General features: G+C 49.8%; 1 protein-coding gene across 1 annotated transcript in view; it reads right to left on the reverse strand.

Moving 5' to 3' along the window:
- CMPK1 (cytidine/uridine monophosphate kinase 1) overlaps nt 1-16,325 on the reverse strand; it is a 33,837-nt gene extending 17,512 nt beyond the window's left edge. The window contains exon 1 of the mRNA XM_043962665.1: nt 16,043-16,325. Within this exon, the coding sequence (XP_043818600.1) occupies nt 16,043-16,267 (225 nt within the window). The 5' untranslated portion in view covers nt 16,268-16,325. The remainder of the gene's footprint in view (nt 1-16,042) is intronic.
- Between the last annotated feature and the right edge of the window lie 480 nt (nt 16,326-16,805).

Below are 16,805 nucleotides of genomic sequence, written 5' to 3' on the forward strand. Positions count from 1 at the left end.
AGCAGACTGAGAGCCTGCGCATCAAGCCCCCACCCAAGAAGGCCTGCTCCCTAATGTTATGCCATGCGTGCAACATATACATTATAAAGCTCAGCTAGTCATTTAGAAATTAGTGCAGCTGCGGTGTGCTTCCTGCCACGGGAGGGCTGGAATGCCAAACGGGCCTGCATTCAAGTGGCTTTTGGCAATTACAGTCTCATTTGGTTGGGATTTTCTTGAGGGAGAAAAAAGAGCAGTTTGCTGTGGAGGCACCGGATGAGCTCCAAAAATAGAAACAGCATCACTGAGGAAGCAAAAACAGGCTTCTTTGACAAGCCCTCCATTTAACTCCCTGAGAGGACAACCTGAAATATTGATGCACATGAGTCAAACCCACACGATGGTCTTTCTACCCACTGAAAATGTCTTTGCTTATGCCCTTTCTAAAGCTTCTTTATTCGAGAGTTCCCCACTAAAAATGACGTTTGACAACTTTTCTTTCTTGTGTTTTATCTCCCAAGTCTTTGCTAAAGTTGTGCCCCATCCCAAAGTTGTGGCTTGTTTGTTTTTTAAGCCATCTCTGGTTTAGTGGTGCTGTTTATCATGATAAGCAGAGTTTAAGCAGCACTTACTGGTTTCTAAAATGTTCCATCCCAACCAAGTGATAGCCAAAGCAGATTGTGAGAAAAGCAAGGATGGGAATTACAGAGCCTTCACTCAAACATGTTCCCATTCCCCCAAAGCTCCTAGCAACTGAAAACAAGGCCTAACAGCAGCCTCAGGAGCAGGCCACAAAACCACAACAGGTTCTAAATACCGTAAGCTCCAACCTTTCTCTTCAACCTCCAGTGGGAAAGGAATCAGTTCAATACACTGCCGGCCACCGGCTCCATCTTCACTTTCTGATCCCTTGTTATTAAATTACAACACAACCTAACAATCTTTTACATATTATTCTCATAGTCTGAGATTAAAAATAAAAAGCACAAGACCCTTATTTCATGACTGTTCTCACAGCCACGTCTCATGTGGCCAATTTTATGATATCTCCATCTGTTCAGCTTTCTGGGACACCAGCCTGGGGAGCGGCCTGGGTGGCAGGTGCCCCCCACACCTTCAGCCTTCCACTCACACGGGCTATGAATGACAAGCCTTCTCTGAACCATCCACACCTGGGGGCAGGCATCGGCAGTAAGGGCAAAGAGGAAACCTAGCACAGGCTGTCAGGTGCAAATATACCTCCAAAGCCACTACCCGCATGAAACGTGCCAGCTCTGCTTGCATTCGACTCACGGCTCGGCACTCTTACAGAGACATCCAGGCAAATGTTCCCTGTCTCTATTTTCTCCTTCAAATCTACTGAGCAGCAGCCTGAGATGCGCACCCGATGATTACCACCTTGTTTGAACATATGGCTATTATCCATGCCTTCTTCCATAGGCCAGGCCGAGGGCCAGCACTCCTGAGGACAGCCCAGCCTTCCATTCCACCCTCCTATCAGTTTTCTAGAAGAACTTCTCCCAGTGGCTCATAATGATCCTTCCCTGCCCCGCCCCCCAACATCAGAAAGATAGCTGGGTGGTACAGTGGATAGAATGCCAGTCCTGGACTCAGGGCCTGAATTCTAATCCAAATTCAGATACCTACTAGCTGTGTGACCCTGGACAAGTCACTTCACCCTGTTTGTCTCAGTTTCCACATCTGTCAAATGAGCTAGAGAAAGAAATGGCAAACCCCTCCAGTATCTCTGCCAAGAAAACCCCAAATGGGGTCACAAAGTGTCAGACACAACTGAAAACTAAACAGCAGAGAACTCTTCTTTGAGGCTGTGATTGCTCCACGGTTCCCAGATGCTTCAAACTAGCCAACTTTCCAATTCTACCCACAGAGTGCTGGACACCCCCCCCCCCCCCCAGCCATTTAAGGAAAGTTATTATTACAAAACAAGCAGCCTCCAGTGGGAGAATTAGAGTCAATTGCTCAGAGATTCGCAGCCAGGCCCATTAGGTGGACGCCCTTCCTGCCTCGGGGGCATGCAAATGTGCTGCATCACTCAGGGCCAGGCCGGTTTCATTGGAAATCTACACATTAACCTTAAACCTCAGAAGCAGTAAAGCCACTCGCCCTGGTGCAAACCACTTCCACTCCAATGAGAGGGTTATATGGGATTTTTAAAACTACATCCTCCAAAGGTGAGGGTGGGGAGTGTAGATTACAGTCCCCCTCCCTCCCTCCACTTCATTTCCCAGCAATGTTTGGCTCTTCATGCAAGAAAAACACTTAACTCTGAGCAATCTTTAAAATGTTCCTTGCAAGACAAAACTGAAACGGTTCTGAGCTTCTGAAGAGAAAGGGAAAAGGTGCAATTTAGTGTTATGTAAAGCTTGCAGCAGGGCCTGGGCTTGACCAGCTGACTTGAGCCCAGCTAATGAAAACATTAAAGCTCTGCATTTATAGAGCACCTGGTTACACCTGGCTTGTGAGTGCCGGCTACAAGACGAGAAGGCCACAGCTTCTGAAACAGCCCCAGAGAGGCCAATTTGTGAGGCAGATCCAGGGGACACAGCGGGTTGTCAGAGCTGGAAAGGACTGCATGGCCCAGTCCTGGGATCAATCACCCATGCACCTGAGGGACGCCCAGCATAACACGGCAGCCAAGTGGTCATCCAGCATCTCCCAGGAGGGAGAGCCCAGCTCCTTTCCAAGCAGCCCAGGCCACTTGTGGGCAGCTCTCATCCGAGGAAAGGTTTGCTGGCACCAAGCCTACATTGGCCTTCAGGCACCTTTGCCTTAGTCAGTGACAGAGCTGTGAGCCGGTGCATTTCCCATGACACTGCACTGCCTCTAATCCTGGGATCTTAGCTTTGGAAGGGCAAGGCTGCCAGATGGCCAAGTCATAAATGAGCATCCATCAATAGGGATGCAAAGATGGTTGTTTGTCTTTCAGCCTCAAAGAGGACCATGACACTGGGGTGATGTCATGATTTAAGTGAGGGAGGGTGGTGCAAAATCACCAACCTCACTCTCTCCTCCAGAGCCATCAGGATGACTGGAGATGACCCTGGATGTTTGAAGCAATCAGGGTTAAGTGACTTCCCTGGGTCACAAAGCTAGTAAGTGTTAGAAGTGAGATTTGAACTAAGGTCCTCCCAACTTCAGGGCCAGTGCTCTATCTATCCACTGTGCCACACAGCTGCCCCAGGGATGCAAAGATAAAAATTTGGACAATACCTGCCCCCTAACAAATAAAAACCAATTTGGGTCCAGGTGAGGAGACTACTAGCAACTGGGCAGATCAGGAAAGGCCTTAGTGGGAAGTGGTCCTGGAGCTAAGGCTGGAAGGCCTAGGCATAGGAAAGAGTCTGTATAAAGTGTGGGCAATAGAGATGGGATATCTTGTATGGCCAGTTTGGGGGACATATGCTGGGGCAAGGGGAAGAAGGAGGTAACATGAAACTGATCTAGAAAACTAAGAGCACTGTGTTCCATAGGAGCTACTATCTTATCACAGAGGTAATAGGGACATATGGACACTTCTTGAGCAGAGCTCACATGGCAGCCTGTTGTTCATTATAGAGCCAAAGTCTACCCCCTCCCAATAGACAGCCTGTTTCCTGGTCCCTATTCAACCAGCCTTTTTCAGAGGGTCATACAGAGGTGTATGTCCATAAACTAGTGTTTCTTAAATTCTGTTCTATATAATTCTTTTTTTTTTTTTGAGCAATGAGGGTTAAGTGACTTGCCCAGAATCACACAGCTAGTAAGTGTCAAGTGTCTGAGGCTGGATTTGAACTCAGGTCCTCCTGAATCCAGGACCAATGCTTTATCCACTGTGCCACCTAGCTGCCCCCTCTATATGATTATTGATTTCCGTCTGATATCAACTGGATTCATGGGAAAACTCCAATGCCAACAATATTTTTATTCTGAAATATTAAACATGAACTTATATATGAATCAAAAATGTTACATAAGGCAACTTTTCAATAGGAAAATAGGCCTAATTCTCCCAAATGTACTAAACTGTTTCATCCCAGGATATCCCACACACCCAGACACCCTGATTGGTTCCATCCAGATATTTCCAGCCAAAAAAAGAACTCTGTGGCCAAATTCATCTGGGAAATGGAGTCATGAGCCATTCTGGAAGCAGATTGGCTGATGCAATATAGGAAAGTACTCAGCTGGGCCCACACCCTCTGTGGTGTGTCACTAATAACAGACCACACAGAGCAAGAAAGTGTGTGCCAACCACAGCTACCCCCTGCATTTCGGAGGCCCAGGAACAACCAACACTGGGCTCCAGTGGGACCATCCCTGCTGCCTGCTAAGGCTGAGACACAAGCACCTGGTAATTTGGAGGGTGAAACATATCACTCCGCTTAAGTCACCCCATGCAAACATGTACCCAGATAGCTAGGTCAGAAGCGAAAGGGACAAAAGGACCCTCGGGTCATCCACACACCTCCCATGCATGAAGTCCCAAACTATCCACACCTAACCACAAACGGATAACAAACAGAATTACCCTGGATACTTCCTGCATCTGCCTATGAGTGGGAGAAAGGAAAAGAAAGTAACAAGAGAGCTCATATTCAAATATTCTCATCCCGGCACAAGCAGATTCTGGAGTACAGACTGTGCTGAATACTGGGGAGACGAAAAAGGGGGAGAAACAGTCCCTTCCCCTGAAAAAAGCTCACACTCTAATAAGCGAGGCAGCACGGAAATAAGCAGGGGCGATATTCCCAGGGGAGATGGGAGGTAATCTCACAGGGAAGGTGCCCGCAGTGCCGGGAACACAGGAAAGGTCTGCAGAAGGCGGGATTTTAGTAGCCTTTCAAAGGGAGTCAGGAACACTGAGAGAGGGAGGTAAGGGGGCAGGGCACTGAACACCTGGAAGAGCCCATACAGAAACATGGAGACAGGAAATGATGGCTGACACGGAGGACACCTCACATTTACATGGTACCCACTCTGTGCTTGGCATTATTTACAAATATGATCTCATATCATGGGAATCAATGAAAAAAATACAAAAGAAGGTGGTCTAGCAGTACCAGATCTCAAACTGTATTATAAAGCAGTAATTATCAAAACAATTCGGGGCAGCTAGGTGGCACAGTGGATAGAGCACTGGCTTTGGACTCAGGAGAACCTGAGTTCAAATGTGGCCTCAGACACTTAACACTTACTAGCTATGTGACCCTGGGCAAGTCACTTAACCCCAATTGGCTCACCAAAAAAGCCAAAAAACCAACCAAACAAACAAAAACAATCTGGTACTGGCTGAGAAATAGAGAGGTAGATCAGTGAAATAGTATAGATAGAAATTACACTAAAGTAAATGACTACAGTAATGTAGTATATGATAGTATATGATATACCCAAAGATCCAAGCTTTTGGAACAAAAACTCATTATTTGACAAAAACTGCTGGGAAAACTGGAAAACAATATGGCAGAAACTAGGTATAGACCAACATTTCACACTGTATACCAAAATAAGGTCAAAATGGGTACATGATTTAGACATAAAGGATGATAGCATAAGCAAATTAAGAGAATATAGAATCGTTTATCTGTCAGATTTATAGGCAGAGGAAGAATTTAGAATCAAGGAAGATATAGAGAATAAAATAAAATGTAAAATAGTTCATTTTGATTATATAAAATTAAAAAGTTTTGGCACAAAACAAAATCATCTCATCTGATCCTCACAATAGCCCTGGGAGGGAGGTGCTGTTCTGATCCACATTTTACAGATAAGGAAACTGAGGCAGACAGTGACTTGCCAGGGTCACATAGTTAGTGAGCATCTGAGGCTGCACTGCAAAACCAATCTTCCTGACTCCAGGCCCAGTCCTCTGCTCACTGTGCCGGGGGACATTAGCTAGAGAGTCCAGCTGAAGGACCAACAAGTAGTACAGCTCAGCTGAATCAAAGCATAGGGGAAAGGGGGAGTAAAGAACAAGACTAGGGAGGGAGGGGCCAGGCTAAGTGATCTGGGAGGCAACAAGGAACCACTGCGGCCGCTGAGCAACAGTGAAATGGGCAGGCCTAGATTTTAGGGAAAAAAACCAAACACCTCGGTAGGTGAGTGAAGGACGGACTGGACCAGTTAAAAAGTGACTGAGGCCCTGAACAAGGGCGGTGTCGATGTGGGAGAAGGGGATGTACGTGGCAGACACTGCAAAGGTAGAAATGATGAGATTTGCTAAGACTGGCTGTAATGGATGAATTTGGGGGACACTGGGAGGATGGGGAGGCCTTTGACAGGAAAAGGGAAGTTGGGAAGAAGGCAGGTTTGTTGGAGAAAGAGAATGAGTTGAAAGAACATTGAATTTGAGATACCTAGGAGAAACCCAGTTCAAGATAGCCAGAAGGCAGCTGAAGATACATGATTCATTCAGGGGAAAGATGAAGGCTATAGGTCTGGGAATCATACCCACGGAGACAGTAATTAAAATCATGGAAGGATCACCAAGTTAGATGTACTCACAGGGCAAAAAGAAATGAGGGTCCAGGTCAGACACTTGGGGGGGGGGTGTCCCCACAGTTAACAGGAACAACCTGGATAAAGATCTAGCAAAGAAGAGTCATAAGACAGCAAGGAAGACAACCAGGAAGAACACCATGTCACAAACACCTAGAGAGAAAAAGTGCCTAAGGCCACTAGGGCTAGAGAAAGAAGGTCCATTCAACAACTTAGAGAGAGTTGTTTCAGTAGAAAGATGAATTCGGAAACCAGAGGGCAGAGGGCTGAGGAGGGAAGAAGAGGAAGAAATAAGCGTAAATGGCTTTCTTAAGGAATTTAGCCACAAAAGGGAGAAGAGATAGCAAGTGCTAGCTAGCAGGGGAGGCTGGAAAAAGTGAGGTCTTTTTTAGTGATAGGGGAAACTCCAATGTGTTTATAGGCAAGAAAGAAGAAACCAATAAGCAGGGAGGGACTGAACGTAACTGAGAGTAGGGGGGATGATAGAGGGGACCAAGAGGGTCACAAGAGAGGGTAAGCGAATGAGGGGGGACAAATCACCCAACTTAAGTGGAAGAGGAGAGCTTCCTCTGCCCCAACGGGGAAATCCGTGTTTCCTTCTCCTCCTACCTATATCTGGAAATAGTAGAATGGAAGTGACTCGATCTTTTCTTGCAACTGGCTTCTGGACAGCACTTTCCTTTCCTGGTAACAAGGTGAGAGGCTCATGAAGAACAAGATTTTCAGGTGGCCTTGGGCTTTGGAGCAGAATGCTGGCCAGGCTATCTGGGCCATCTCTCTTACCGTTTGGGAAAAATGCCATGGGCAAGGGAAAGAGCTGAAGAGCCAGACTGGATGGAAATGAATGTGGAGAAACATTCGCTATCCCTACTGTCCCTAATACAGGGCCCAGAGAGTGCTTAACTGGGGTCAGCCTGCATAACCTGTTATTTAGTTTGAAAAAATAATCATAATAATTCACAACTCTGCCTTGGAATTTGATCCCAGAGGCTTTTAAATATGATAGATTATCCCAATATGGTTCAATTAGAAAAGCAAAATCCTGTAATGAAAAAAACCATGGATTTGCTATTGTAAAAAGGCATGTAGCTGGGGATTAAGACAGAAAAACCCCATAAATACCCTGACAAGAAGGCAAGGAGACTGTCTTAGTAGATCCTCCACAGTCCTTAAGATATAGACAGGGAACTTTTCTAACCCCCTGAACCACAGAGCCAGCCTTGCCGCTGGCCACAGGGTCAGTGGGGACTGGGGCATTACAGCGACCGAAATATCAATAAGATGAATTCACACTAGAGGAAGCTTCGACCTTACTGAGCATGGGAAGACTATTCACCAGAATGATCAACAGTCCATAGGATGAGAGTCACAAGGACATTAGGTATAATCTAACCCAGAGGTATCAAGCACAAGGCCCCATGTGGCCCAATCCTGAGAGAGGCCAGAACCAGATCAAACTGGGAAATATCTGACATAAAAAAATACAATAGGGGGCAGCTAGGTGGCACAGTGGGTTCCTGGATTCAGGAGGACCTGAGTTCAAATCCAGCCTCAGACACTTGACACTTACTACCTGTGTGACCCTGGGCAAGTCACTTAACCCTCATTGTCCCAAGGGGGAAAAAAAGTTACATTTTAAGCCTAAACCAGCATGTAGCCTGCAGGATCCTTATGTATGGATTAGTTGGCCCCCATTGCCATGAGAGTGATACCACTGATCTAGTCCAATCCCCTCATTTTCAGATGGGGAAACTGAGGCCCAGGGAGAAGGGACTGGAACCCAGCTCCCCTGACTCCTAAGCCCATCTCTTTCTCCATCTTCTATATTACCTCCCTTTGGGGAGCATCCAGGCCAGGGTTTCTTCTTTATGACCTAGGAAACTGGAAGTTATGTTTTCGTTTTTAATATTTGGATGAATGTATTTCAACTGATCTCATTTGTAATCCTGTGTTTTATTTTAAGCAGTTGAAAACATCCTCCCAAGAAGGGGTCCAATCTCAGGCAACACCAGATGGCCTGCCAAAGGGGTTCACAAAAATGGTGAAGACCCCCTGGCTCTGATCCAATCCCCTCTTGTTTTAAAGATGGAGGTGAAGCTTAGATTGGTCATACAGTGAGTTCTCAGGAGAGGGAGCTGGTAGGATAGAGTGGGAAATGCCCTGGATTTGAAAAAGGGGGGGAATGGGGGAGGAAATCAGGGAAGACTTCATACATAGAGCCATTATTTGAACTGGGCCTTGAAGAAGAATCCAGCACTTGTGGTGGTAGCCAAGCACTGGACCCAAAGTAGACATCCAGTCACTAGGGCATGGCCAAGCAAGTTGTAATACATAAGTGCAATGGAAGGAGCTCTAAGGAACAATGAGCATGATGACTGACCCATGGGCAGGCTGATGTGCATTGATGCAAAAGGAAATAAGCACAACCACCCAGCAACCACAAAGTGAATGGAAATGAGGCCCCAACCTCCTGAGCAGGCTTAGCCTCAAAGGAAAGGTGTGAAGCGGTGTTTGCTGAAACTGACGTGCAGGGTTTTTTTTTCCCCTTTGTTATGAGGACTGACTCCGGAAGGGGGGGAGAAGAGAGGAAACGTACTGATATAAAAAGGCAGGACAACAATAAATGTTTATTTCTCACAAAATGATTCATCATAGATTTCAGCTGGAGAAATGGCTGAGAAGAGGATCCCTGGCAATGGACACATCCCAGCTCAGCGCATGGCCTGGCCAGGGCTCCACTCTGGTAGGAAATGGAGCTGAGGGGCCACCAGGTAGGACAGGCAGACCCAGCACCATGGTTTGGAAGAGAGGGCCTAGGTTTTGAGCAGGAGACAGGCATGACCACCACTGGGTAAAGATCCATCACTACCAGTCATATCTCACATCTTCACAATGGACTTTGGGCCTGCCCGGCAGGGTGTGATTCAGAGGTGCCAAAGGACCACAAGCCCATCTTGTGATTTGTTTGGACAAACACCATCCTAAAGGTGAAAAGGTTGGGGGGGGGGGAGGGAGGACACGACAACCATGGCCCCACCCCCAGAACCTCCCCCTTCACAGACAGCAGCTCAAAGCTGAAGTAGTAAGAGTTATTCTTTGATTTTGTCAACAGTGGCTCCTCCCCTCTGCTTAAAGCCCAACCCAAATGCTACTTCCTCCAGGAAGGGTCGATTTTGAACCTTCCTTCCTTCCTTCCTTTCTTTCTTTCTTCTTTTTGCGGGGCAATAAGAGTTAAGTGACTTGCCCAGGGTCACACAGCTAGTGTCAAGTGTCCGAGGCTGATTTTGAATTCAGATCCTCCTGAATCCAGGGCCAATGCTTTATCCACTGCGCCACCTAGCTGCCCACCTTGAACCTTTCTACTGTACTTCTGCGGATCACGGCCAAGCAGCGACTTCCTATCAAACTGCTCCCCTGGTCTCCAGTCAGGCTCAGCACAAAGTGCTGGGGGACACTTGGCTACGGCACTTTCTGGATTACAAAGCACTCACTGAAGCATTACAACAACCCACTGTGATCAGTTAATAGAAGAGGGTTTGTTCTCCTTTTCTATTCTTTGTTATAAGAATTGAAGCCAGAAGAGGGAAGGGGAAAAGATACTTTGGGAAATGCAAGTGATGCAAGAACCAAAGATATCAAGAAAAGACTGAAAGATAAACAAACCCCTGCACCAGCATTGCTCTCTGCTGGTTGAGGAAGCTGAGATTCAGGTAAGAAAGGAGACTAGCCCAGGGTTACACAGCAAGTAGAAGTGGCCAGAGCTCCCTGCTTTTCTCCCCTCACTGCCACAGCTGTCTCTGCACAGACCGCAATGAGCTGTTAAGCCCAGAAAGCTGAGGCAGAGGTAGCGAGCACAATCCCAGCCCCCGAGGGGAGCCAATGATGCTTCTCCAGTGAAGCTCGCCTCTGCTCACCAGGCAGCAGGAGTCAGTCTAGCCAACATGATGTCAATCACACCTGGTCCCTATTAAGTTCTAAATGCTCTTATCAAATGTTTAGTCTGGGAAAATGTTCCAAAGTTGTCAGGTTAAGGCTGCTGGAATGTTAGGGCAAATATGCTTTCACATGGTAATTACACTGAAAGTAAGAGCTTATGACCCAATTAACTAGCCGCCCCCCCCAAGTAGGGAAGGCTATCCCTACATCAGAGAGGTATAAGAGGAGATGGCCAAAGCTCCTCCTTTATCCCTTACCACCTGGGTTACCCACCCCCCATTCCCCATCATTTCTACCACCATCTGGACTAAGATTTCTATCACATCCCTCCACCATCTCCAGCCAAGCATTCTCTTTGGGTGGCCCACCCTTAAAATATCCCCATGTGGGCAAGGGGGCCTGGGACCTCTCTTATTCACACATTAACTGGGCTTGGTTTAGCAGATCAGCTAATTACAATTAAGGAGAGGGGCCTTATGGGAGAGACAGCAAACACACAAAGGAGGAGGCCCCTCTATCTCATTGGATCTAGACTAGCTTTAGGTCTGGATTGTTCTCTCTGCATTTCCACAACCTGTCCCACCCCAGGGCTAGTATTACCGGTGATTGTGCCAGGGCACAATAAGATTTCACAAATATTTGTTAAGTAACCACCTGCAAGGTTCAGGGCTAGGAATGAAAAGACGAAAAATGACACAATCTCAGCCCTGAAGGGCCTTACATCCTTACATTCCACTTGGGAGATGCAGGGATAGATATCAGCAAGTACTAGTGCCAGGTGAAGTGGCAAAGTGCTCCAGGCCGGGGGGAAAAGGGCAGACAGGCCTTCCCCTTTGACAATCTCAGCCCCTTTTCGGCCCAAGAAGTTTTTATTCAACCCTGGGTATATAGGTATATAAAACAGGCATTTTATATACTCATATACCTTTTACTGTTGCCAAACTTTTTGCCACCCCCGCATTCAGTTCTGTGACCCCATACGGGGTGGAGACCAACAGTTTAAGAAGCCGGGTTCTAGGAGAGGCTGCAGAGGCTGTGCCTACAGGGACTCCCTCATCACCACTGTGGCCTCCTCCATCAGGCCCCACCCTCCTTCTCCAGCCTTTATCTGCCAGCCCCTTCTTCAAGCCCGATTCCACACTCCAGGTGACCCGGCCTGCTCCCCAAGCTGTCCCCCCTTGGCCCCTCTGCTCCTCCAGTGGAGGATGCGGAGACTGAACACTGAGCTTTCCATTCACAAATGTCTCCTGTCCTGGACGCCTTCACCCCTGCCTGGAGGCTGTCCCCTCCTGCAGGAAGCCTTCCCAGAGCTTCCCAGCCTGAAGTGAGCTCTCCCTGTCCGATGGTTATTGGTTATTTTAGGGAAATCATCATTTGTGTTCGACTTATCTCCATACAAGTCATCAATCAACAAGAGCTAATTACGACCCGCCCCTGCCCCCCATGCAGAAACCTGGACCAGTAATCCGGCCAGCCATTGCTTCCCGTTTGGGAAGGAAGTTAGGTTGTGCTTGTCCAGGTCCAACAAGGAAAATGGAGGTTTCCTGACATGTCCTTAAGGAGGGGCCTGGGAAGGCCGGAAAAAGGGGGCACGCCTGGCCTAGGCCTCCAGGGGTTGCTGAGGGGCCCGGCCCCCAGCCCCAGGGCATCGCTTGACAAAGAATCTCCATCCTCACAACCATTACCACAAGGGGGCGCTCTCAGCGCAGGGATTGGGGGGAGTCGCCCCCTTTTTCTGGTAACAAGTGGGGGCAAGAATGAACTGTTGTTCTGGACCAAAGTCATCCACACCCCCCTTCCTGCCTGGCACAGGTACTGACAGGATGAACATCAGGAGAATCATCGGCTGAGTTTCCCACGGACTCCCCTGATGCTGGCTCTCCTGGGAAAGAAGTCTTCCCTGCTGCTCGGGGATCCCCCCTCTGCCATCTGTGTGAGCCTCCCAGCCTCCGAGGAGGCTGGGGCCCCCAACACGATGGCGACTGAGTCTTCTCTCCCTCCCCCCAGTGTAGGCTGAGCCCCGGATGGATGGATCCTGGTGTCCGATGGGTGGGGGCCTGGGAGAGGCCAGCACAGCCCACGAGGTTGGCCTCAGTCACCGGGCCTGTGGTTCTGGCTGGACTCCTGTGGTTCCAGGCCTCCCTCCCTCTTCCCCAAACACCAGGCACTGCCTGGGAGCTGATTTCAGCCCGTGGACAGCCTCAAGTCCTGGACCCCAACTTTAGAACAACCTCAGGGTCTCATCCAAGGCAGCTCAGGCCCACCCACGAAGAGGGTTTTAAGGCTGCTAATACCCCTGCCCTGCACACCTCAAGCCCAGCCTGAAGAAGAACTGAAGTTAGAGGGAGGGAAGAGGAAAAACTCAGTGAAAACAACCACAGGGGAAGACAGAAGACCGAATGGACACAAAATTCAGACCATGGAGTCCGCCTGCCCTATCTCCATAACCCTTGTCTAAGCAGAGTCATCCTTTCTCTTTTAAAATAAGGGTACAGGGGCAGCTAGGTGGCACAGTGGATAGAGCGCCGGCCCTGGAGTCAGGAGGACCTGAGTTCAAATCCAGCCTCAGACACTTAACACTTACTAGCTGTGTGATCCTGGGCAAGTGACAACCCCCAACTGCCCCCCCCACACACAATAATAATAATAATAATAAAATAAGGGCACGGTTGTGTATAGGGTTAGGAGGCACAGACCTGACTGGCTGCTAGGCTTGGGGTTTTCTTTTCTTTTCACTTAGCAGGTTTCTGGGAGCACACCTGGTAGGCTACATTAAAACAAAACATCACTAAAATCCCAAACCAGTCAAATGCAGGGGATGGCAGGTCGGGTGTACTTAAAGCCCTAGACTTAGAAAGAGGAGACAAGCTCTGACCTTTACTGGCTCTCACACTCTAGGCAAGGACCTCTCCTCCCTCATTATCTGCAAAGACGGGGCTAATAGGACTTGTAAAGTGATGGATAGACTCAAGGATTTCAACCCATTAAAAGGCCCTTTGGGATCCCCAAGGCCAAAGGCTCTTCCCCTTTCAGTGCCTGCTGGAACCCTTTGGCCAACTGTCTGGGGAAGCCTGAGAAGGGGTCCCTGCCGACAATCATGCTTTGGGTTTGGATTTTTAAAAATTCATATCAAAAGAAATGCTCAAATGCAGTCAGAGGTCAGTGAAAATAAAGAAGGCATTTTTTTTTCCCATCCAAGTCCACAGACCCCCTGAAATCCATCCACAAGCTGGGTGGCCTGTGGACCCAGGCCAAGAACCCCTAATAGAGCCCAACCTTCTTCCTGTCAAAGAAAGAAACTGAAACTGAGATGCATCATACTTGGCAAAGGGCACCAACTGGAACTGAAACCTACTTCATCTAAAATGAATCCAGTGGTGGTTCCTCTAGAAAATACTGCCCCTGGCCTTGAAGCACCAGGAAAATCACCTAGAACCTATGTTTGTGAGCTGTCAGTCATGTAACATTCTGTCAGGGCTATCAGGCTGTTTTTCCAATCTTCCCCTTTAAAAAAGGGGAAGAAAAAAAGAGGCAAAAATTATCTAGAGGCTAAGAAAAAATGGAATTTACATAGTACTTCCCTTGTCAACATGTGGGGTTTAGTTTTTATTTCTTTAAATTAAAAAACAACAACCACCAAAAGTGGCTGCGGTTAAAAACCCAGCTGTGGAGCCCCACCTCTGATCGTTAACCCAGTAAAGCACACCTGTGCACACTCCTGCACCAACCCTCTCTCTCTGTCTCTGTCTCTCTCTTGTCTGTCTCTCTCTTTCTCTCTCTTTGTCTCTGTGGGTGACTCTCTCATCTCAGAGTCGGAACAATGCAACTTTGTTTGGATGAAAAGAGAACCCAAGAGGAAGCTCGGGACAGTATCACTGACAGTCAAGCCCAAATCCCAATTCAGCATAGGCCGTGGGGCAGAGAGGCCAAAGACTAAAGGATTTTAGAAAACCGCAGCCTCCCAAATCTCCCATCCAGGGCTGTGGGGGAGAGTGGCCGGCAGGCTTCGGATCTTTCCCCATAATCACAGGAGGCCTGCCTCTAGGCGAGTCAGCCCACGCACACCCAGAAGCAAATGCTGACCCCATTCGTGCATCTCTCCTCGGTGGCAGATTGTGGCTGAGCTTAAGAAAAAGCCTTCCCAAAATCAGAGCTGCCCAGTTTCCAGCTCACCCTGCTTCTGAGCCCCACTACCATGAATCCCTTCAGAGAGAAAGATGGCCACTATGTGGCAAGTCCTGGTCTGGGATGTCTCACAGGTATCCTGACTCAGCTGTCCGCTGAGGACCCTTCCAACTCTGTGATCCTGTGCTCAGCAGGCCCTTGAAGTGCTGCCACTAAAAGAGGACTAGATGGGAGTTAGGATACGGGTTCAAATCCTGTCACAGACTAACTGTAACCTTGGACAAGTCACTTCTTGTCTTCGAGTCTCAGATCCTTTATTATTAAATATATATTAATGTAGTAAATGGAAGAGTTGGGTTGGATCACAGGGTCAAACTCAAGGTGTGCACAACTGTCCCCTGCAGTCCAAACAGATGAAAATGTAACTAGGAATTACTTGAGGAGATAAGACTATAACCAAGTACTTAAGTTACTGGCCGATCAGTGGCAGGGTGAGGCTGGCCCTCCACAGTCCCGACCTCTAATCCAGAGTTCTACTTACAGCAGCTTTCAAACCCCAAGAACGCAAGGTGAGCACGCTGCCCTCCAAAGAGCAGGAGCCCCGCACACCCGCAGCATGCCTGACCCGGGGCAGGGAGGAGACCCCCGGAGCCACCCTCCAGAAAGGCTCCATCTCCAGGGATCAGGCACAACACCCAGCCCCGAGGCGGATCCTCCGAGGGGACAGGGAGAATCTCCGGTCAGGCAGGGGTTATGCTCTACTGAGACCAGCAACCAGCCTGTCGCTGGGGCTGCCGGGCCGGAGGGACCCCCAAGACGTCCTAGAGCAACCCGCCCTGGCAGAGGCAAAGGCAGAGCTGCAGGGTACAGGGTATCTGCTGCTGTCTTACAAAGAAGGAAACTGAGGTCCCATGGACCAGCTGGGCTGGGCCAGGATTGGAGCAGACTGCCGGGGCTGAAGGGGAAACCGAGGCCCAGAGAAGAGGCCCCATAGAACGCCAGGATTAAAGGGGAAACTGAGGCCCAGGGAAGCAGAATCGTAGAATGTCAGGACCAGGAGGGATCCTAGAGCCCACCTAGGCCATGCGCTACTCTGCACGGAGGGGAAACTGAGGCTGGGGGAGGGGAAAGGGCTCCGCAGGCCAGCCAAGCGCTCCCTACGTGGCGATAAGCCCGTGACCTTTGGCTGCTCCAAGGCCCCTCCCTCCAGCGGAGGAGGCGGCGGTGGGTCCTAGGCACCACAAGTCCCGGCATGCTCCGCGGGCCCACGGCACTCTCGGAGAGGGTCCCAGCCGCCCTTCTTCCACCCTTAGACCACAAGTCCCGGCATGCCCCGCGGGCGGCTTGGGCTCTAAGGGTCCCGGCCTCCCTCTCCCGCCCTCGGAGGACCACAAGTACCGGCATGCCCCTCGAGCCCCGGACGCTCGGGATGCGGTGCGGCACTGCGGGGCACGCCGGGAGCCGTAGTTCGGGGGTCCCCGAGGCCCCAGGCAGGCCCGGCTCTCACCTGCACAATGCGGGAGCACTGGGTGCCCTTGCCGGCGCCGGGCCCGCCCAGCACGAACACGACGAACGGCTTCATGAGGCGAGAATGGCGGAAGCCGAAGTCAAAGGTCGGGTGGAGCAGGCGGCGGACGCTCGGACCCGGGGCCCTAGGCGGCTGCAGCAGGAAGGGCAGCGGGAGCGCGAAGCCGGGCGCGGAGACGCGGAGGCGGAGGCAGCAGCTCAGCATGCGCCAAACCTCGACTCCCGAGTCCCGAGTCTCTGGCTGCCTAGAAAGAGGAGGAGCCTGGGGAGGGGCGCGAGGGCGGGCGGTCAGGGGGCGGGGCCGGAGGGAGGGGAGGAGAGCGCGCGATGGGCGGGGCCTCGAGGGAGAGGGGGCGGGACAGAAGAGAAGAGGTGAACTGGATCGCGGGGCGCGATCCAGTTCCTGAGGAGTCCTGAGGGGGCAAATCTCCCCGGCCAAGCCTCCACACAGTGTCGGCACTCCTCCCCATCCTTCCCTTTGAGAGTCACAGGATTGGCGTTCAGCACCCGGGACTGCCAGCCAAAGGCTGTGTGACCTTTGCCAAGTCACTGCTCGTCTCAGGACCTCAGTTTCCTCCTACATAGGATGAGCAGCCAGCACTGGGAGGGACCTTACAACCAACAACCTAAAGTTTTAAAATAATTATTTCAGTTGTGTCTGACTGTTTCTGATCCCGTCTAGGGTTTTCTTGGCAAAGAAACTGGAGTGGTCTCCCATTTCCTTCTCCAGCTCATTTTACAGA

The sequence above is a fragment of the Dromiciops gliroides genome, chromosome 4, assembly GCF_019393635.1.
Source record: "Dromiciops gliroides isolate mDroGli1 chromosome 4, mDroGli1.pri, whole genome shotgun sequence".
Taxonomy (NCBI): domain Eukaryota; kingdom Metazoa; phylum Chordata; class Mammalia; order Microbiotheria; family Microbiotheriidae; genus Dromiciops; species Dromiciops gliroides.